We start from the raw sequence: 23,477 nt of genomic DNA, 5'->3' as shown, positions 1-23,477 counted from the left end.
CCACAACACAGTTATCTGAACCTCAGCTGAATAAACTGCACTCCTGAAATGAAAAAAAAAAGTGACAGTTTTATTAAACTTTCTTCATCTAATGCCTAAACTCCTAAGGAATACATTTTATATTCTTATTTTATTTTTTTTGTTGATGCATGTTAACGGTTTTCATTATGCTCTCACCTTCATTTTAGAACCAGTAAAGTATTGCCAACTGAAATGATTTTGTCAAGATGAAAAAAAAAAACTATCGATATCACATTAGTGTATCTTGTACATATAATATTTCTGTTAATGTCATAGTGTTAGGTCTGCAAAATGCTTTGCTATTATTTTCCTTTTGCTACTAAAGGAATTCCATTCAGGATGCTGCATACCAGCAGTAAAATCTTGGCCCTTTGTCCTCAGAAGGAGGGTTTCCAGGACAGCGCTTCTGAATAGAGGCTCAAGTTTTTCAAATGCTTATTCAAAACATCTGCAAATCATATTCACTTGGCTTGGTGGAATAAACCACAGAAAAAGCATTGAAAAGTAAATTTAGTGAGTATTTTGTCCATTTTAATTAAATACATTTTTAGCCACAAACTACAATGGATTCAATTAAAAAAAATCTAGATTAAGATAAGCAATCTTAGAAATGTGACCTGCAATAATACAGACTTTTTAAATTATATCAACACAGAAGCTCAGTACACCCAGGGATTTAATAGTTAGCATCTTTAGACTTTATTAGTTTCTTTCATTGCTGGGGAGAAATTTAGTACCGCATTGTTTCAGTTTTTGTAAAGTTACCTAGAATTAGTTTGTTCACAGCACTATCAAGGTCTTGCCACAGAATTTCAATCAAGTTTGATATCCGGGCTTTGACTAGGCCATTGCACATCTTGATCTTTAATTTTTTTCTTTAATTCTGTTCTACATTTGTTTTGTTGTTTGAGATTATTGTCCTGTTGAGGACTCAGTTAGGGCCAAGCTTAAGCTTTAAGACAAGAACATTTTATTTATTTTGACTGGAGAATAATTTAGTATGTGGCAACAAAGTAAAGTGTTAAATGGTGGAAATTAAAAAAAGAAAATGTTGCCCTGGGCTTAAGGAGGAGTTGAGACAGTTGAGATGGTGGGGAAGACTTGACAGATGGTTGAGAAAGTACAGCAGAAGCTTTGAGAGAAAATTGTTTGGTGTGCACCCAAAAAGATCAGAGAAGATGAGAAAATATGATGGTGAAATGTGCAAAAAAGTATTTTTAATTCAGTATCTTCATATAGCACCAGTTCAATAATACAGACTTTTTAGATTATATCAACACAGAAGCTAAGTACACCCAGGGATTTAATAGTTAGCATCTTTAGACTTTATTAGTTTCTTTCATTTCTGGGGAGAAATTTAGTATCACATTGTTTCAGTTTTTGTAAAGTTACCTAGAATTAGTTTGTTCACAGTTGAGATGGTGGGGAAGACTTGACAGATGGTTGGGAAAGTACAGCAGAAGCTTTGAGAGAAAATTGTTTGGTGTGCACCCAAAAAGATCAGAAAAGATGAGAAAATCTGATGGTGAAATGTGCAAAAAAGTATTTTTAATTCAGTATCTTCATATAGCACCAGTTCACAACAAATACTGTAGAAGCTTAAGGCACTTTTTATTTCCAGTAATAGAGATATTTCATACAATCCAATGAACCAACTAATGCAAATCCAATATAGACAGAAATTCAGTTATCAGTCATCATTATTTTTACATCATACAGTTACATTCTGTTTATAATGCCATGCCAGCTTGTTGAAATATATCTGTGCAAGGGAGGATTGCATTTTATGGTTGCCTTTGCAAGAAAGACATAAGCAAAGACAAAATGGGATAGTCAGGAGATGAAGAAAGTAGACAGGAGTGCTAGGAAGCAATGCATTTGGCAAAAAGAGAAAACACAGCAAAAGAAAAGGCCAAAAGTGGAAAGGAGGACAAAGGAGGGAGAAATGGATTTGTTTTGAGTGGATAAATAAAGAGCGCAAGCTCAAACTGAAATACTAGGTAGAATAATTAAGAATCAAAATAGTGAAAAGATGGATTAAAATATGGGAGGAGTACACAGAGGAGCTAAATAATAAAGATGAGAGGGAATAAAGAGGACAGATGGAGGAAAGTTAGAGGATCAAAAAGTTTTGAGGATTAGTTCAGAGGAAGTGTTGGCAGACAGGAAGAGGATGAAGAGATTACTGAGATGTTCAAGAGACAGGTCTGTGGTCTTTTTAAGCAGAGGCTTTAACACAATCCTAGATACTGTAAGTAGAGTATAGTAAATAATAAAGAAAGGAAATAATTTACTGATATCCAATTCATTTTAAAATATCAAGAATTATTGAGAGCAGAGATTGATGAGCCTTACCATGAACATATTAGAATGTGTGTTTGATGCTAGTTTCAGAAGACAGTCAGAAGGAGTTGCTTGGTTTATTTGTGGATCTTAAGAATGCAGAAACAGCACCATGAAAAACTATTTCCTCCCTTATAGATATGTATGGTGCTTTTGTTTTGTTACGAAATTGCATTTTTTTAGGTACAAATAATTATTTGATCAGGTGTGACTAATCCAAATTAAACTGACCCTATGTGAAAAAAGTTATCCCCTTTGTTAAACTTTATGAATTATCAGTGATTATTATTGGTTCAGTTAGGCAAGTATTAGTCCCTGGCCTGCTGAATCCAGAAATAACTTTAAGGAGGATCCTGCCTGACAATTTGAAGCAGAGAAAAAAGTCAGAAAAAAGCCTAATGAATTTCAAGGATATGTGAGAAATAAAAATGCCTTTTAGGATGATATTTCCACAACAAACATACAACACAAACCCGTGATATACCAAGATCATGGACAATGTGATATTTCAGAGCCAGAAGCTGGAAATACAGAACCAACAGGGAGTGGCTTTAACCTTGCAACATCCACCTGAGCAATGCTTAAGATGTGTGCACAATTTCCCCAGAGGGAAACTCCAAAAGGATTGAGCTCTGTAGTTATTTGTGTAGCGGTATTCTCTCTGGCTGTTCTAATGCCTCTGCTGTTTTGCACCATTCTCAGTTTTCTGTATCAGATCTGTGCATTGATATATTCTTCTGAGCAGACGGATATTGGAGGATAATGCGGTATCTGCTCATTTCATAACTGCAGATTCCTGCTGCAGCATTTTATGTTCTTGCTCTGTATTATATCACTTTGATCCACTCATGGAAGTTAGAAGCTGAACCTTTGTTGTAGGGGTGATACATTTTGTTTTGAGTGTGTGTGGAAATGTAAAAGAGATCATCTGTGAGACCCTTTCTGTTTGTAGTGTTGATGGGAAGGTGGACTGATGAGGATCCACAGGACTGCCCATTTATTGGCTTTAATGTTTGCAGATGACATTGTGATCTGTGATGAGAGCATGGGGCGCACTGAAGAGAGCCTGGAGAGGTGAAAATATGTTCTGGAGAGAATAGGAATGAAAATCACAAGCAGTAGCATTATCCAGTGGTCTGTATTTGGTGTTTTAGCTCTTCTCTGGGACCAGAGGGCAGAACAGATGCATGATGACAAATTGGCTAAGTCAGATATATTTAGAAGCGAAAAGAAGAGGAGGAAGATTATTGGAGAGCAGAGTGTGGAAGTGGATAATGTTCAGGTGGAACGAGTTAAATTAAAGCATTTTGTTTGTGACTTTCCTATTATATGTACTGAAGGATAGCAGCTGATTGACTCGCTGACCTGATTTGATGACATATGGACTGAGTTTTACTTCATGGTTTGTGAGAACTTGCAGTTTATGATTGCCTTAGATTGCTGTGACGATGAGCTTTCCAAAAGTAAAATAACTCTCCTGTTTTTGTTTCCTTTTTTTTTTTTAAAAAAAAGGTTAAAACAGAACAGATCACTTCTTTCTTTAAAGCAGTCACAAAACTTGTAAGTTCTTTAAAGTTGTTGGCAGCACATCAAGCACACGTGGTCATGCAATTTGATCCAGATTTATAACACTGAAAGAAAAAATGAGCATGTTATTTCATCATTTATTAAAAATGAACATTTCCAGTCTTCTCTAAAAACCTGATTGATGTCTCCTTTTAAGTAGAGGGCTTCATTTGCCATTTAATATTAAGGACTTGATGATTTAATCTTATTGGCAAATGGAGGGGGAACGCCCAGGCCTTTTTATGTGCATAGTAGTATTTTCTTATTAAATACGGGCAACAACTCTTTTCTGCTGGCAAAAAAGTAGGTAACTTGTTTTACTTTAGTTTGCCCTCGTTTATCAAAATAATAACTATGGGACAAGTAACACCTCTGATCTATGTGCGAAGGTATTGATATCTGACATAAAAGGAGTCCAGAATGAACCAAAGACAACATGAAGAAGACATTCATCTCAAATTTGAAAGTGACTGGAGCAGAGCAGATGATTATTGTCATGTTAAAAATCTCAAGCAAACACTGACACATTTTATGCATGCTGTCCTTCAGACCCAAATTAGGTAATCACTTTGTAGAACATAAAAGTGAACCAGACTCTTTAGGAAACTGCACAGCTCAAAATGATGTCCCAAACTTTCTCGGATTTTCCTCCAGATGATCTAAGATGAATCTATCTCTCATCTAGTAAACAATTGCAACACTTCAAAGTAGCCTGTGCCTGCTGAAAGACCCCATAGTCCAAAAGCTATTGGACTATGGGGTCCAACAATAAGCTGTACACTCCATAGAGCTGAGCTTTATAAAAAAAGAGTGGCCAGAAAAAGACGTAATTTCTTAGTGTTTTTAAAAAAAAAAGGTACAGTATAATTTTGCCGAAAGATAAGTAGGCGACTCCCCAAAAATGAAGGTGCTCTAGTCAGATGAGACTAAAATTGAAGTTTTTGGCGATCAAGGAAAACACCAGGTCTGCTGCAAACCCAACACATCCTATCACTACAAGAACACAACCCCCACAGTGAGGCATGGTGGTGGCATGGTTATGCTGTGCTCATAGTTCATACAGATAAACAATGAACAAAGGTTGTGTGCTTCTTTCTCTTGCTTTGGTTGGTGAACGAGGAAATGGTCGGATGAAAGGAAAGGGAGGGTTGTTTCTTAGAATGTATTAAAAACAACCAAGTCACCCTCCTTGCAGTTGCAATTGTAGTAAAAGGTGGCTTGCCAAAGTCTTGACTTTGGGGGGTGAACAGTTATGGGCACTGAATTTTCTGTTATTTTGTCTAATGTTTTGTTTCTTTACAAGAAAAAATAATGCATCTTCAAGTTTAAAGACATGTTCAGGAATTTAAAAGAGTCCAAACTCTCAAACTAATCCATTTTAATTCCAGGTTGTGTGACAACAAAACATGAAAAATGCCAATGGGGTTGAAAGCTTTTGCCAGGCACTGTAACCCCAGCAGGACATGTTTTAGAAAGACAAAAATTACCTCAGTGACCACTGATCGCTCTAAAAAAAGTTCAGTTTAATCCAGGAAGGCCTACAATTCCTGCACTTAAATATGCATTCGAGGACTGCATTGCAAACTGTTTAAAGCTTCTTACAAGCTGCTCTTGATCCTCTATTCGGGCTATTAAATGTTTTGTGGAAGCAGTCAGCAACTATTCACTCACACAGATCTGAAGAACAACAGTAAACCTGAAAAAACCTGAGCTCAGTCATGGCAGATCTGGACAGTGGCCCACAGGGTCCAATGCCCCTGGGGAAACTGGCCCTGGCCCCTGTTATGGCCCCTGCACTAAAGACATAATATTAAATCAGTTTCTTACGATGTGCTGACAAAGAAACCATGACTGATATGTCCTTTGGACCATTTTCCTTTTTTTAACTTTACAATTTTACACAAAAAACAGTTTTAAAATGAAGCTGCTTCACTTCTGGCTGCAGCCGTACTGAGATAGGATCACAATTTTCACCTGCTAGATCAGAGCTCTACAACCTGCAGTTCCAGAGCTACAAGTGGATATTTGGCTCTGCAGGTTACTTAATATATTAGACAATTAAATATTGCCCTGTTTTTTATGTTCCATTCTTTTGTTCTGTGCCCCCATGAAAAAAAAAAAAAAAAAACACACTGGCTCCACCCCGGCCCCCCTGCTGAATTTGGTTTAGAGCTGCCACTGGGCACAGTTTATTAAAAATATTTCATAATTTAGAAGCTACATTTGTTTTCCTGTAAACCTTTAAAATCATAAAATTAAATTGATGATTATAAATCATTAAGCAACCCAACTGATATAAAGTTGCTGTACAGGATCTGAGACCCAGCGTGGGATTTGAGTGTATCCTGAGCTCACGTCAAAATTGATAAACCCTGAAATGAGCTGGAAAATGATCATAAAACCTTGACTATGATGAATGAATAAATAACTAAACATACAGACCTGTCTTACTTCTTAAATCAGTGAATAACTCACTAGCTTCTTGTGTGATGTAAATTTAATTAAATTGGACTTTATGTAACTGGTTTTCATTTTAATCTGTTTTTAGCTAGAAAGCTTCCTTAAGAGGAGTGTTATAATTTGGCCCCATGTAGACAAATTAAATTTGATGAAATTGAAATTGAAATAGTTTTAAAAGGTTTGGAGTCTGCTGAGTTTTTCTACCTTTCGTTCTTTCCTTTTGAAATGTAGATGACAAAATGTGTTCTAGTATTCCTGGTGCATCAGATTGAGGATTCTGAATCGTTTTTGAAAAGTGACCACGGTGCTGCAAAGTTTGGATAATCAATTACATGATTGTCCTTTTGTCTCTGTTGTCCTTAGGGTGAAGCAGGTCCCACCGGCGCCCGTGGTCCCGAGGGAGCTCAGGGACCCCGTGGAGAGTCAGGGACTCCTGGATCACCTGGGCCCTCTGGTGCCTCTGTAAGTGATGCCATAAACCAAAACTAGAAACGAAATTCTGTCGTGAAGCATCAAATTAATCCAATATACACTCCAGTCTCCAGTCAGCTCCAAACACACCATATTATGACGATGTATCATATCAGCATATTTACATGTGTTGTCTCTTGTTTTTCCTTGCAGGGTAACCCTGGTACTGATGGTATCCCCGGAGCTAAAGGCTCAGCGGTAAGTCCTCATCTGTTGTTTGTGTAAATTTTAAAACAACGCGTTGCCTTATTTAGCCGCTATATTATAGAGGCGCCACTGATTCACTGAATCTAGAATATGCAATACACATCTCTGATACATTTTCATCTAAAATATCAAAATGTGCGCTTTAATTGTATCAAAATTCTATTAGGCTATCCTTTATTTTGCGAAAAATAGACTATAAAACATCCATTTGGTCGCTTTCTGTAGCTGCAGCAATGCAGATTAATAATGCTTAAATATAGAAGAAAATAAGGATTTACTCCAGTACACTATTTCTAAAGACAACTACATATAATCACCTATTTGGCCTAAATCTACAGTTAAGTGATAATTAATTACATATATTATCTAGTAAATGTATGTCTTTTTTCTCTCTATCTCTCTATAGGGCGCTCCAGGTATTGCAGGAGCTCCTGGTTTCCCAGGACCTCGCGGGCCTCCTGGACCTCAGGGAGCAACTGGACCTCTTGGGCCAAAAGGAACATCTGTACATACTTTATAACTCGATATACTTAAAGATTGATTTTATTGTAGCTCTGTTTTTATTATTATTATTGGAAACTACTTGTCTCCTAATTTCAATAACAGTCCAGAAAGGAAGGTTGCTGCTAATTTCACATCCAAAATGATCGATCTGGAAAACGCTGTCCCTGCTTACTATTTCCCTGTCTCTGCTTTCTCCTCTGGGTTTAGGGAGATCCAGGTATTCCAGGATTCAAGGGAGAGGCTGGACCGAAAGGAGAAATTGTGGGTTTTGTTAATTTGCTCATCTCCATTTACTGTTGTCTCATGGCTCACTTCATGCTCCATGCTCCATATTAAATGTCTGAGTTCATAAGCAGATTTTCAGGCAAATGACAATTGTTCCTTCAGGCGAGGCTGGTGATATTATCTTTCTTCTCCCGCCAACTTGGTGAATGTTTTTCTGTACAAATTAAATCTGTTGACAGGGACCAGCGGGCCCTCAGGGAGCACCTGGCCCACAAGGAGAAGAAGGCAAGAGAGGACCCAGAGGTGAGCCTGGTGCTGCTGGACCTCTGGGACCTCCAGGAGAAAGAGTGAGTGACATAAATCCGTGGAAACCGGGTGTTTTCTAGGCATCATTTCTTATGTAGAACATAATGAACTTTCATTTAACAAGAAGTTTCAAACATCAGACGCAAACTTCTTTAATTGATTAATTTGATCAAACTATATTTATGAATTAGCTGTTTCTGACTTAATTGTGGTTCACCTGGTTATCTCTTGAAGCCTTAATGAGAGTTTAATTAGATGTCTTCTTATTATTTTTTTTATTTGTGATGAAACCAAAACTCAGATTTTCTGTTTTCGGTTTAGGGAGCTCCTGGTAACCGTGGTTTCCCTGGTCAGGATGGCCTGGCTGGTCACAAGGTGAGTTATCAATACAGTTAGATTAACATGTAAGGAATATGCAATGGACATGGTTCTGAACCTCAGATCCAGCAATGAAAAGATTTCAATTACACAGAGTGAAAAGAATAATTTATTCCTGACAGATAACGCTTCGCCTGACTCTTTAATCTCACTCTGATCTACCTTTTGCTGTCTGGTCTCATTTGGTCCTAGTCTGCAGAGTTGACAGCTGGGAAATGATTTTTAATCAAGGTATAGCAAAAGACCAAGAATAAGAGACAGTCTCATTTCTTTAGGTAACTGAAATCTGTGACAATTTTACTAAACATAGGGCTTTAACCCTTTTAATACTTGCCTAAACATCAAAGTCATATAGAAAACTAAACAAAACATTGTGCCACTGTAATATAAATGTATTCCTATGAAATCTTTACTGTCATTATGTGTTACCATTAGGACATTTTTGATGAGACAGACACCGGCACAGAATGCACACAGATTACACACAGACACAACAACAGCTAATCTTTCTACACTTTTTTTTCTGAAATCGGTTGATTGCACTGACCAATAAAACTCCCTGGGAAGTTTAAAGTGTGTAAATAGTCCTTAGCATCTAACAGACTAATTTCTAAGTTAGAAAGTCAGATAGCACTGTATCGCAATAATACCCTCTTGCAGGCACTAAAATAATGTAGTGTCTTTGAGCTCAAATGTGATTATCTCATTGTTGTAAGCACAATTTTTCCTCTTTAAAAATCGTATATTGTGATCATCTTTTTTTAATTCTTGCTGCCTGTTATGATGACGTTAATTTTATTTCTGTATTTGAGTGTCTGCAAAATCTTCAACTAAATATTCAGCTTTGTTGTTGCATATTTATTGCTCTTTGCATTCAAAAATCTCTTTGAAAAAGTTAACATATTCTATTATTTAATTTGTAATTGTCCCTGGTGATGCTTCTAAAATATTATTCTCACCTCTATAATAATTCTCAGATCAAGTTCAATTGCATAACTTTGCTTATAACTTATTAAATAGCATGGTTGATGAAACGTGTAATGAGTCTCTCAACACCTAAGACTTCACTGAATCTTTCCTTTTTTGCTCAAGAGTTTCTTCTGGATTAATTAACCCCGGCTTAATGTAGTTCTGTTTAGTGGTCACAGGATGGCAGCATAGTTCACAGCCCCATCATCCCGACAGTGACCTAGATATGCCATACCACTAAGGCCATATCTCATTTAACATTATCTTCCCATGGACAGTTTCATTTAAAACAAAATGAGTCTATCAGAATTTAATCTTCTCATCTCCAGCATGTCAATAAAGAACTGCTGCACACTTTTAACAGGACAGCCTTATCTCCTTAGAGGCAGAAAATTGTGCCACCTAATCTGTCTAATCAACACCCTGATTTTATTTTCTTGATTTTTTTTTTTTTTTGCAGGGAGCCCCTGGTGAGCGCGGACCCCCTGGAGCCAGCGGTGCCAAGGGAGCCACTGGTGACCCTGGCCGTCCTGGAGAGCCTGGCCTTCCTGGTGCAAGGGTAGGTTCCTCCTGTACACTCAGTGTTTCGCCAGTTCACCCTTTTCAAATCGCACAGGTTAAATCTGAATTAAGTATTGCTCTTATTCTTGCTCACCTAAACATCCAGAACTAAAATCAAAGTCACTAAAAATAAACTAGTTTTCATTCATTCACTCTTTTATTATGAAATAATGTCGTAATACATAGAATATTGACAACGTTCATTAATTGGCCAGCTGATTATTTCATCACACAGTGTTTGCAACCCTGCTTCTGCCTCCTTATGCACATCTGTCATACAAACATAACATAAACAGTTTTTATTTTGGACAGAAACATCTAGTGAAGCTGCTCTCATCCACACGTTGACCTGCTCTAATTGTCAGAAAGCAAAATTAGACTTGATTTTTAATTCCAATCGTCTAGGTTTGATGTCCGCTTAAAAAAAAAAAAAATCCTGATTTCATTTCAGCTGACCAAATCGTCATTCATATAATTTGAATACATCCGGGCGTTATTTTGGCTGTGTTTTCTTCTGCTGTGGTTAGAAGAAATAGTTAGAAGTGACTGGATTAATTAAAGTGCAACTTTATTTTGCTGGTCGTCTCTGCCATCTCTCGTCCTCCCTGCCTGCAGCTGGCTCCCCCCATGAAAATAGCAAAAGCTGGATTAGACCACAAGTCTTTAGTTTAGAATGATTTTAATGATTTCCCCAGTGAATTGTCAACAACAGCCTCCATAAAGACATTTACTTGTGTGAAACAGCTTAAACCAATGCAGATGGATACACACACAGCGGATGATAAGCCAGTCCCTTTGAAATGAAATGTCCCGCATAAAGAACCTAAACTTTGCCTTAAAAGTCTCTTAGTTTACAGAGCCTTAGCTGCAAAAATAGAGTGCTGTTTAATGATGCCAGTGATATCTGTATCCAATTCATGTTTATTGTGTAAAAAGCAGCAACATTGAGATCAAAGGTCCTCGAAACCATTATGGTGCTCATAAACGTGCTTATTTGTGCATTTGTGCATGACGATGCTTGCAGAGCTCTGCCCTTTTTGAACAGAGTTGGGGGTAGGCGGGTGGGCATCGGAAGGAGTGGTTCGCCCGGGGGCACCATTAATGTTAGAGCCACCACTGCATCTGAATATTGGTAGTCTGCAAAAAGACAGTTTACAGCATCCACAATCTCATATAATACCACAGATACAATGTCTCAGAGTCATTAACGAACTAATTAACTAATTCATCAATTCATTAAGTCTTAAAAATACTGCTTATTGTCCAACCACATTATAAAAAAAGTTTTATTTACCTACAAGTTAAATATGGCCTATAATACATGGTCTTGAAGTATTATTTATACCAGTGAAATATGTCCTATGAAATCCAGATTCACATTAACATTAAAGTGCAATATCTTTTTAAAACAAACTGTCCCACCTGAACCAGAAGAGGTCAATATTTATACATTTTTATCAATTGATTGATATAAACTCTCAGCTGATTATGCAACTAGCAGTTTTTTTTCCCCCCTGTATGATGAAAAAAAATGTAGATTTAAAAAATCCATCTACATCTGGTGACATTTTGCAGTGTGCAAGACAACAAGTTCCTTACACTCACTGGTGACGCACTAAATGTGTGCAGCAGAAGAATGCACAATGTTTTGTAATATAATCCATCAAGCAGTGTGCACATACAATTAAAGTAAAAAAACTAGCCTTACATTCAGGGGCTACTATTAAGGCTAAATGCTAATTTTAGATAGAGATTTTGTGTTTTTTGTGTTGCCAGCAGGTAATTTAATGCTGAACCCCTCTTAAATCCTCACTTTCAGCTGTTTTTTCATTTATTTTTTGATTGTAGCTTTCAGATTTAACTAACACTCAATCAGTTTAGACCAAGTGGTGCTCTTATAGTATGTAGACAGAATATATAAATAACATTTGTTCCCTGAAGTTTGATCATAATGAGCAATTTTAATACTCCCTATACAGCACATTTACTCGCTCCTGAAGCGATTAAATCTCTTTACACCTGCATAAGCACATATTGTTGAAGTTACTGGTCAGTTATTAGTTATGTTCTTTAGCTGTCGAACTGCTGCTCCATGCACAAATTGTCAGTCAAATGTGTTACTTCACTGTGGAAAGCTGCATTATGTTTTCCCTCTCCAGACCTGTTTTGTGTATGTTTTAATAGTTCTGTCTCTTGGTTTCATATGTTGTTGTTTTTCTTGCTCTCTTGCAGGGTCTGACTGGTCGTCCTGGTGATGCTGGACCTCAGGGCAAAGTTGGACCTTCTGTAAGTGCAATTTTTGTGTCATAACTGTATAGATGGATCTGAAGTATTTTGTTTATTCATTGTTAGTTTGATGTATTTATTGAATTTATGAATCAAACCAGACCTGGAAGTACTCTAAAACAAAGATTTAAAAAAAAAAGACAAAATGATTACCAGAGGATTTATCTCTTTGACTGTTAGTGTGTTTATTACATACTTGTTACCATTTTGTACTTTCCTACTTTATTTTTCTTTATAGGGAAGAATATTAATAAGGTATGAAGATAAATAGTCACAGAAAATATCAAATATGTAAATACAATTTAATTTAACTTTACACAATTTGGCAAAACTGTTTTATGGCATCATACTTTCAACAATTTCTATTTTACTCCTTGTTTTGCCAAGGCTGACTCCCTCGTTCTCTCTCAAACCAAAATGACTGAGAACAAATTGTTGTTGGACATTATGTGTTTGAGACATAAAACCACATTTTCTACTTTATGAGCATGGAATAGAGGATTTGTCACTTGTCAAAGTGGGTGTGAAAGACTCCCTTGTCACACGGTCAGCACAAAGTTGTCCCTCAACAGACGGGTTCATTTTACACTCAAAGAAAGTAAAGTATGAAATGACCAAAACGGCAAAATTACAAAATCAGTTAGGGCTGAAATCACCAGTGCCAGGAAGAAATCACTATAAATAACAATAACTTAAATTCACATTACAATCGAACCCCAAAAAGACAAAAGAGGCACAACTGACAAAAAAGAAACTGACAAAGAAAAAGAGGTTTTGGATTTGTTTTAGAAGGATGCCATTGACAGAAAAGTCAGTCCTTAAAATAATTTAGAACTTTTCTAACACCTGAGGTGTTTCTACAACGATTGCCTAATAATTCTAAGGACCATCTCTACTTTTATGTTAACATCTTGGCATATAAAACCATCTTTGGCATTAAGTATGATGTGTAAAACAGCAGTTTATAACGGACAAAAATTCACTGGAGTGAGACTGAAACATGCTTATTTTCATATGATTCTACTCTAGTTCTGGTCCTGCACAGTTAGAAGGAAGGCTTTATCTTCAGTAAAAGCTGTAATTTAAAAAGCTGTTTTTGACAAATGGGGTAATTTTTCTATCAAATATAAAACGCCTGCCAAAAAAGAAAAACAGAAACTTCAAAATTCTTCCCCAAAGATTTTTTTAAATTAAAGCAATGCTTAATGCTTTTATATCATTTAGGCAGCTCCGCGGAGGCTGCATGGAGTTAGCTTTCGTCTGTATAAGAAGGAAGATATCATCTAAAAGCAATGACATAAAATCTAATGTGTTTATATCTTTTTTCATATGCAAAGAAATAACCTTACACTACAGGGATGTGTGTTTAATATCTCATATAAAACAGATGGGAAGCGATTCATAATCCAATAATAACTGCAGGAAATGTACACAGCCATCCTTCACCTGCTTTAAAGTGATTTTGGTCACAGCGTTTACATGAAGACTCACAAACAAATAATTCTGACTCAGCTCAGGCGTTTTCTAACTTGATCTTTCTCTACACTGACCTCATGTCACAGCAACGTTAGACTTTCTGTCATATCGAACACGTTTCAGTTTTCACCTGATGTCTGTGAATTTGCCAGGGAGCTCCTGGTGAGGATGGACGTCCAGGACCCCCTGGCCCTCAGGGAGCCAGAGGCCAGCCTGGTGTTATGGGATTCCCCGGACCAAAGGGAGCAACTGTAAGTATTGCATGCAAGGCTAAATCTGTCCACAATGTGGCAAGATGATTGATCTGATCATTATATCTGATTACTATAGATGATTCCTTATTTCCCCTGGTTGAACGTGTATTACAATACAATACCTTGGATTTGCACCATATGCCTTGCTCCCTTGCACCTTTTCTTCTCTAAACAAAGGTGCAGCACTGAGTGTAGCCACAGTGACATTTTGACTGACAAGTACTTCTTACGCCTGTCATTATTAGGGTGAACCCGGCAAATCTGGTGAGAAAGGACTCGCTGGAGCTCCTGGTCTGAGAGTAAGTTGACGTTTTCTACTTTAAATAATATACAAAAACTGTAATTTGGGGGGGATTTTCAGAAAGAAATCCTGTTGCCAGAGTCATGAAGACTTATAATGTATGCCAGAATTAAGATCACAATGAAATATTGATTATTTAGGAAAAATAACTTTCTAAAAACAACAATCTTTTGATTATTTTATGTGTAGAGCTTGGAAGAATCCTATAACGTAAAGCTGTGTTTTTAAACAAAGAAACATTTTGAAGATCTTCTGTTGCAGTGGTGAATTGCATTTATCTGTTATTGCCTGCTCGGTTCAGACTCCCCTAGAGAATTGTGTTTAAAAAAAAAAAAGAAAAGCTCAGTTATACATCTGAGATATCTGTCGGCTAATAACGTCACCTTTGGCTTTGGCTAAACTCATGATATCTATCTTCCTTCACTTCAGGGTCTGCCTGGAAAAGATGGCGAGACGGGCGCGGCTGGACCCCCTGGCCCTGCTGTATGTATCCTCATCTCTCCCATCTGACTCTGTGCAGCTTCAACACTGATGTTATCTCTTCCTCGTCTGAGTCTGTACTTGGGAGCACTCTTCAGTATCTCAGTTTCTCCAGACTGCCTCTACAATTGCCCTGTTTGAAACAAAAAAAGACTCCTCGACACTTATGTCTGAGCATTATGGGATGGCTGACACACAGAACAGCCTGACCGGGACTTCTCAGGACATTTAAAAATGGCGTATTTTACCTGATATTACTTTCATTATACATTTACTTATTCCATGTTTGACAATATAGCCACATTATTGAAACTTATTTTGATATTTTTCCATCAAAGTCCACGTGAATTGCATTAAATGATCCTGATTGAAAGAGGAAACAATTATTAATAATGGATTATGTGTTCAGGGCCCTGCTGGGGAGAGAGGAGAGCAAGGACAGCCAGGTCCCTCCGGCTTCCAGGTAGGCATGTCTGCTTTTACCCATAACTGTCTGAATCTAAAGTGTAAAGAATGTAACTTTTTTTCTAAATCTGTTTTTATCAGCAAACATTTTCCCTCTTTCTTAGACTTAGACATAGACAGACTTTATTGTCATTCAGCTGCACATTCACATTGTACATTTGAGCGAGATTTTGCTGCAAGGCTCCGAGAAGACAAAAGACAAACATTATGAATGTGTACTGTAAAAAAATTAAAAGTATAGAATAAAAAAATATAAAAGAAACAGAAACTCATACAAATATTTCTACATTTGTCAGGAATGTTGCAGGAAATAAAAAAAAAAAGACATTTTGTATGTTTGCATGTTATTATTTCTAATATTTTTATTTTTTTATGAGCTGGGCCAAAATAGTCTCACCATGTCCAGGCATTTTTGAAGACAAGAGGATTTTAAATAATTGCAAATGAAGAACAATCACTGAGCCTTTCCTAATTTCAGTTTCTGCTAAACTGATGAGACACATGATATAGTTTAATAAGCACACAACTGTTTTTATACATGAAAAGTATAATTATTTAGCCGTTGGACTAATACATATTCCACATTGTTGTCTTCAGCGTTAATTTACCAAGCATTTGTTTTTCCATTATCTGAACAGGGTCTTCCCGGACCTCCTGGCCCTCCCGGTGAGGGAGGCAAACCTGGAGACCAGGTTGGTACATTATTTTTTAAAGATAAATACAGCAATCAGTTACAGCGTACCCAGGCACACAGGTTAACAACCTTTTCAGGGAAGGTGCAGAGAAGTTCCTGCGTCTCTTTAGCACCTGTGCTCACATGCATGGGCAATTTCTAAATCATTAGTGACCTTGTGTTATGAAAGATATACAGACTTGTTGGCAGTATATAACTAACTGCTAAAGAAATAAAGACTATTAGTAGTGAATAATAACCGACACCAAGTAATATACTCTCAACAATAACTAGTTTAATGGTTGACAGAGAGAAAATAAATTTTGTTGGCTTTAAACTGATCAATTTTCTACACTCCTCCTGCAGCTAGCTGTGCTGCAATGCTAACATTAGCTTGTATGTTAACCCAAAGACTTATTTAAAAATGTCGTTACAATCTCTTAACTATAAAAAAATACTATGTATATATATATATATATATATATATATGTATGTATGTATGTATGTATATATATATATATATATATATATATATATATATATATATATATATATATATAAAGTATTTTTTATAGTTAAGAGATTGTAACGACATTTTTAAATAAGTCCAACCTAAAATTTTAAGGATAACGTTTTCTGCTCCATTAAGCTGCTCTATCCTTTAGTTGCTGTCTTAGCGTGAACACAGTTCAGCTGTGTCAGATACTGCTGGTACACTAACTTTAATTATGATCTGTCTAAAGATATTTAACACAAAAAGCAAAAAAATAGTTACAAATAAATAAATAATACATTAGCCTGGCAAGGTGATGGACTTACGGCATATACATGGCGTATAAGTCTGGAAAGGAGATAGTAGAGCCTGATTTAAAAGGCGGGACTTTTAGGGTCAGTGTCATCAGCTTAGAATCAATCACATAACTACAGATGTGACACAAAAAACACCAAGTGACACGCTCTGTTTGTGTAATTTATAGTCCTCGAAACATGTCATGCCATGGAGCAAACGCTCCAGTAAACAATTTTTGCTGCTTTGTCTCTAAAATCTGCGGATACACGATATACTCAAATGTACTTTCTTAATTTTCCAAGTCACCAGGCAACCAAAATCTCCATATGTATCTGTTATGATTACAGAAAAGCATTATGGGTAATTCTGCTGCTGAGAGTGATGCAGCGTAAAATCTCACCTCCCGTGCTGTGATTGGTCTGGTCTGTTTCAGACCGTAGAGTACTGACTTACACCCTGTGTGAGTCAGTTTGGCTTGCCAGGCTAATAATTCACCACTGTCTTATTTAAAAAAAAACAAAAAACAAATATCAAGTAGTTTCTGTTAACGGGGATCAGAAAACATTTATATTACAGCAAGGTAATGTTTTGACAACTAAAGTTTTTATGTCTGTCTACTAAATTAGATTTTGCCTCAGTAAGTCAAAGTAATTAAGTTTCTCAATAGTTGCATCGTTCTGGTGACGTTGGCATACACACCCTGATCTTTTGCTGACTTTACTGTCTGTTTCTCTTTTAAGGGCGTTCCAGGAGAAGCCGGAGCTGCTGGTGCCACCGGACCCAGAGTAAGTCCCTTTGAGCTCACTGTAAACCGGTTAGGTCATTACCAGAAAGGGTCTTTAGAGATACACCAGTCAAGAGTGTTTCATCCACTTCTGATATCTGGTTTTAGTTTTTATCTGCCGATTCTGAGTTTGGTGAATTTCAATCCAAGAAAACACTAGTTAAAAATGTAAATATTTATTTTAGCCTCCCCGCTGTGAATGGACAATAGTTCTTTATATCAGGAGCAGAGGCAATTTTACTGGAATGTGTGAAAGAGAGAGACAGACAGACAGACAGACATACAGACAGACAGACAGACAGACAGACAGACAGACAGACAGGGACAGAACAGTCTCTATAAATCAGGGTTTTACTGATGTGTAAATTGAAGACTAAATGATGTCAGGGTTCACATTCCAAACATCTTATTTTAGCTATTAGCAAAGTTAGCCTGTTTAGTTTTGCTAACATTACTAAAACTGCAGTTCCTAGTGAGGGTAGATCTTTACCTTAGCTCTGATATTCCTAAACGGCAGGAAACATTTTATGACAGAGATTAAAAATTCAACATTTGAAACAGAGCACCATGCTGTGTTTCAACTTTCCATCTACATGCAAACAGTTTCACTCATTTGCCTTTCCTGCAGCCTGAATGAACATGTTGCAGGAAATAATTTCCTTTTAAACTGCGTCTTACATCTCCCGTATACTGGAAACAGCGAAGTTGTTACTGAGTGTTCTTCACTCAGTAACAGTATCCAAACTGAAGAGTGTTGCCAGTGGGACCTGTTAGTGCGTATGGATGAGCTGTTCTGATCAGAAAAATATAATTTTTTTTAGTTAGCAGCAGGCAAGCCATGGGTCAGAAGTGATTGTACTGAAAATTATCCAGTTCTGGTCAACATTCGATTTCTCTGTGTATCACTGATGGGTTTAAATTGTTGCTGTTTCCCTTGTCAGGGAGAGCGTGGTTTTCCTGGAGAGAGAGGAGCTGCCGGTCCCCAGGGTTTGCAGGGACCCAGAGGCTTGCCTGGAACCCCTGGAACTGACGGACCCAAGGTGAGTTCAGTCTAGGATTGTTTTCTAGAAAAGCAGGCTTTGATCAGGTGTACCTGCGTAGCTGGTAAGCATGTTATTACGTGTCTTTATTGCCTGTAACAGCAGACACAGAGCAATCTGAGGAGATGACTGACTAACTTATTACCTCTGCCATTTGTTTCATGAGTTTTGTTTTATTTTACTTTTGGTAATTCACAAAAAAAGTTCTTGGAGGAGTCTGGATCTTAATTGTCTGGTGATTTGTCGGAAGATGACGGTCTAATGGAAGTCTAAATTACCTCTGGGTCATGAAACAGCACCCCCATTCAGTCTTCTTGGTGATGAACATTTTATTTCCCAACAGGGAATTAACTTGGTGGTTTGAAACTATTAAAAGACGTTCTAAACTGAAATCTGCTTGCTTTTCTGACTTCGCTCTATTTTTTGCTTAAGATTCAATAAATACTCCAAATAGAGTTAGAAAAAGCATCATAGCTGCACAGTTTTCAACACAACAGAAAACCGGTTTACTCATATAGTTATAGACTTCCAACAAATATGCAAACCGAGATTGGTATAGTTCTGTACCTTAATATCTCCCTTTTCCTGCTATTTTCTTCCCCAGCAAAGCCATCGGCTCACATTCTGTTCCTGCAATATTTACAGCAAGCCTCCGTTTTTGAGTCAAATCATCCATTTTTACATCTGTCCATTCCCTCCACAGCAGCAATTTGTCACTAGTGCACTGAGGGTAGAAAGAGCTCACAGCAGTAGCAGTTCTCTATCTTTTGGTTTATTATCAGCTCAGATTTTAATCCCAGTTTATAGATTTTTTTTTTCCTGTGAGGTCAGACAGGAGTGGATAGAGAGGATGAGGATTAGAGCCAGCATGAGTGTGATGATGGTGATGGGGGTGGGGTGAACAGACATTCTGTAGGTGGTATAAAAAAAAGGAAAAGCAGCAGATTTATTGCAAAAGCCGCACTGCTTTTTACGTCACTCGCTCGGGCTTAAATAAACAGTAGCTTGAAGGTACCCACAGGAAAATTTGCTGTAGCGTGAGCCTTGCTGTTTGCCTTAATGACATGTGATTGGATAGAGATACTGTGCCCTCCACAGCTTCTGCTTCATCTGAAGCTGCAGCAGAAATGGCTCTCTATAAATCCTACAAGTTCGGACCATAAGTGGAGCTGATGCAGCCACTTAAAAAAAAAAAATCAAAGACCTTATTTTCTTTAATCATGTTTTTTGGCTTTGATCTGCAGAATAGAGTTTTTCCTAAAAAGAGAAATAAAAGGCCATAAAGGTCGTCCAACAGATATGCATTTACTTATAATATTGTCTGTTCTTTGATAGCCTTGAATACAAAGCACCATCGCAGAGAAGAGTTTGCTCCTTTGTTTTCTTACTCTCAGATGTCACCATTTTGTTTTGTTTTTGAATGTTTTGTGTGTGTGTTGTTGTTTTTTGTTTTAAATGTATCTAAAAAGGCAATACGTTTTAGCAACATCAATTGAAAAAGTGTCATAAAGCACAAAACGTTCATTTTTAATTAAATGTAAAACACCTGCAGCGGAAGCCTTCAGTGTCATTCATGAAGCTAACGTGAAGTTTCATGAGCTGTCTCAACGGACTGCTACACTTGCACTCAGCCTTCTGCTTTAATCCGTAATCTGATCCGTAACAGGGAGCCATTGGACCTGCTGGTGGTCCAGGAGCACAAGGCCCGCCAGGCCTGCAGGGTATGCCAGGAGAGAGAGGAGCTGCTGGCATTCCTGGACCCAAAGGAGACAGGGTAAGCAGTGACGGGACCGTGTCCTTTTTAAGAAACAGTTTATTTAGACATGAAGCATGTGTTTTGGTTAGATGCTCATTCTTTAAGAGGCAATTAACTGTTTATTTTTTCAACCTCTTCTCCCTGCAGGGTGATGTTGGAGAAAAAGGGCCTGAAGGTGCTCCCGGCAAAGACGGTGGCAGAGTATGAGATTATCACTTATTTTTTTATTTAATTTTTTTAATGACTTCTTAAAACCATAACCATTAAGACAAAACACTTTGATTTTCTCCTAAATGTTTTAATGTTCTCAATAGTGTTTTTGGGGGAATCACAACAGAGCCATATATCATGCTGGTTTCAGTAGTTTTTCTCTCTGCTTTGCAGGGCCTTACTGGTCCAATTGGTCCTCCTGGTCCTGCTGGTCCAAATGGCGAGAAGGTCAGTGATACTTTCTTTCCTTGTGAGAGCGGCTCATTGCTCAAATCAATAGCTAAAGGTGTGAAGGAGTCACTGACTGCCTGATAACTAGTTGTGTATTGCTGGCTTGTTTCTCGTAGGGTGAATCTGGACCTGCTGGACCGTCTGGACCTGCTGGTGTTCGTGGTGCACCCGTGAGTGTTGCAGTTTCAGGGAATTTAAGGCCTTGATCTTAGACATTAAATAAAGGAAAACACCTTTTTTTTTACACAGTACACACAGAACAAACACTATCAGCTACACAGTAAGGATACACTGTATTTGAGCTAATTATCTTGGACCTTTCATTTATTGTAAATTTAGAATCAACTGGGTTAACATGAGTGACTTTTCAATTAACTTTAGGTATAAAATGAGGTATATTTCAATACTATTGCAGTTCTTGCTGAAAACAGCTACAGCTAAATGTTTACCTTATAAGAACCATGACAGTACCTTGCAGTACAGGAGAATGTAACAAGATCCAGAGAGATTAGTAAATCACCTGTTTGCTGCCTTTTTTACAAACTGTAGTACTTTTTAGTAATTTGTAAGTTTGATGTTTTTGACTACATGTTTACTTTATTTTATTTTTTGCTTCACATTCTTCATCTTTCAGGGTGACAGAGGAGAGACTGGACCTCCTGGGCCTGCTGGATTTGCTGGACCTCCTGTAAGTCTAAAAACTGGAATATGAACATCTTATTATTGTATTCTGCTTAGAAATATGACTTCAGAACCAAAATAATGAATAGATAAAGGAATTGTTACAGATTTCTATCCCATCTTACATAGCAATAATTACTTGGATCTAAACAAATGAATAACATTTATTTTATTTACGATAATAATACAAATATCTAATGTTTTGAAAGTGAGAAAGATGAAAAAGTTAAGTTTAACTGTGATACGTCATGCTTTCTCTTTGACATAATTGTGTAAGAACAGTGTAGAGTCTCAGATGTTATAAAATATTGTTGTGTTGCTCTTTGATGTACAAAGTTGTCTGACTGAAATCAGCAAAGTCACAACTAAAAGAGACTTGAGCAACTGGTTCAGCATTAATGGGACCTTTCACAGATTCAAAGGTAGCCACACTATTTGCAATAATGTAGGTGGACCAGCTGGGGCTCAAAGGTAAAATGTAGTAATTTGTTACCTGGGAGGTTTTGGGGTTGATTCCACTCTCTACCTTCTATAAATAGGTTTATACGTGTGACTTAAAGTGTAAAAACACGAGGTAATGGAAAGGTAGTAAGTATAGTGAGCTGTTTCTGTAAATGGGCTCCATGTTGCCCTGTTACAAAGGTTGCTGCTACCTTGGATTTTTTTTTTTTTTTTTTTTTTTTTTTTATTCTGAATTGGTTTAGACATAAAGTTCATATTTGTTAAAAGTAAAAATATAGGTATCTTATTTTGTGAAAACACCTGACATATTGCAACTAAACATAATTTCCTCTTGACAGCGGTGCATCTGCTCCTCAGTGTCTTGTGTATTTTATGTGCTTTATTTTATGAGGAGGAAATCTCTGGATGTGCTGCGTGACTGTCTTAAGATGGTCATTTTCTGAAGAGTCGTGAACTCTGCTCTGCTTGCCATGGGCAGAAATGTTTTTGTTTGTGCTGCAGTGCTCCCTGAAGGCCTAAAGATAACAGGCACTCAGGATAGATTTTCTATTCACCACCTTGTTTCTTGTCCCCCATAAGTTTTTATAATGTTATTTGACTTCTTTTAAGACGTTAGAAGCTGTAGATAATGCGATTATTATAGGTGGACTGGACACATTAGACCTTTTTGGTATTAATGGATGCTTATCCCCAAACTAAGATAAGATATACTTTAATGTCCCAAATGGGGAAACATGTACATACATTTTATCCACGATGCATACATCACAATATAAAGCCTCTATATCATTTAATGTTATTTTAACATTTAGATTGCAGATGGGATATAATGAGTTTTTATTATCTATTTAAAGGTAGAGTCAAATGTTTTGTGTTTTTTTTTTATAACTAGGCAGAGAAATCACATGAAAAAACATCTCTCCTATATCAACTGTGGTCTAGAAGTGAACATGTGCAGCCAGCAAGCGAAAACACACAATGAATGTGCACGCACACTGCAGTTATGTGAGCGCACAGTGATTGGTATGTGGGACAACCAATAGATAAGGCGATACCCACGGAACTTGAGTGAGGTGAGAGCAGGAACAAAACTTTACCGAACCGTAGGGATTGGTCAGAGTTTTTACAGGCCTGCAGCTCCCACAGAGGATGATACTTTTAGGATGGAAGGACCATATCACTCAGTATAACAAAAACAGGATCACCAACAGCTTTAATAGCCCAGTTGTTAGGCTCATCGTTTTTTCCTGGCTCACAGGAGAAATGTCGTGAGCCTGGAAAATTATGAGCCTAACGACTCTCCATTGAGAGGGGCGATCAGTTCTAGGTGAATCTACATGCGAATCTAAGCTCTAACGAGGCCTCCCAAGCAGGTCTATAAAGCTTGGAAAGCCACACTACTCCAGACATTTTAGCCCCATTTATACTACCCGTGTTACACCGATCCTTGCCGTTCCATTTACACTCAATAGTTATCTCCGTTACCGAGTTCGGACCATTCTCGGCACGGTTAAGAAAGGGTAGTGTAAATGGAGCTTTTCAATTGAGAAAGCTTCCTGGATGGGAAGCAAAACGTC

General features: G+C 37.4%; 1 protein-coding gene across 3 annotated transcripts in view; it reads left to right on the top strand.

Annotated features, from left to right (window-relative positions):
• Positions 1–23,477, top strand: part of col2a1b (collagen, type II, alpha 1b) — a 62,654-nt gene that overhangs the window by 20,703 nt on the left and 18,474 nt on the right. For all 3 annotated transcript variants that reach the window (XM_021319898.2, XM_021319897.2, XM_021319896.2), the window contains 20 exons: positions 6,754–6,852; positions 7,015–7,059; positions 7,475–7,573; positions 7,780–7,833; positions 8,037–8,144; positions 8,425–8,478; positions 9,911–10,009; positions 12,244–12,297; positions 13,926–14,024; positions 14,273–14,326; positions 14,758–14,811; positions 15,218–15,271; positions 15,912–15,965; positions 17,477–17,521; positions 18,462–18,560; positions 20,227–20,334; positions 20,464–20,517; positions 20,701–20,754; positions 20,874–20,927; positions 21,392–21,445. In XM_021319898.2, coding sequence (XP_021175573.2) covers positions 6,754–6,852; positions 7,015–7,059; positions 7,475–7,573; positions 7,780–7,833; positions 8,037–8,144; positions 8,425–8,478; positions 9,911–10,009; positions 12,244–12,297; positions 13,926–14,024; positions 14,273–14,326; positions 14,758–14,811; positions 15,218–15,271; positions 15,912–15,965; positions 17,477–17,521; positions 18,462–18,560; positions 20,227–20,334; positions 20,464–20,517; positions 20,701–20,754; positions 20,874–20,927; positions 21,392–21,445 — 1,395 coding nt within the window. The remainder of the gene's footprint in view (positions 1–6,753; positions 6,853–7,014; positions 7,060–7,474; positions 7,574–7,779; positions 7,834–8,036; positions 8,145–8,424; positions 8,479–9,910; positions 10,010–12,243; positions 12,298–13,925; positions 14,025–14,272; positions 14,327–14,757; positions 14,812–15,217; positions 15,272–15,911; positions 15,966–17,476; positions 17,522–18,461; positions 18,561–20,226; positions 20,335–20,463; positions 20,518–20,700; positions 20,755–20,873; positions 20,928–21,391; positions 21,446–23,477) is intronic.

This window comes from Fundulus heteroclitus, chromosome 20 (genome assembly GCF_011125445.2).
Source record: "Fundulus heteroclitus isolate FHET01 chromosome 20, MU-UCD_Fhet_4.1, whole genome shotgun sequence".
NCBI classification, from domain to species: domain Eukaryota; kingdom Metazoa; phylum Chordata; class Actinopteri; order Cyprinodontiformes; family Fundulidae; genus Fundulus; species Fundulus heteroclitus.
This window is presented reverse-complemented; position numbering and strand designations above follow the sequence as displayed.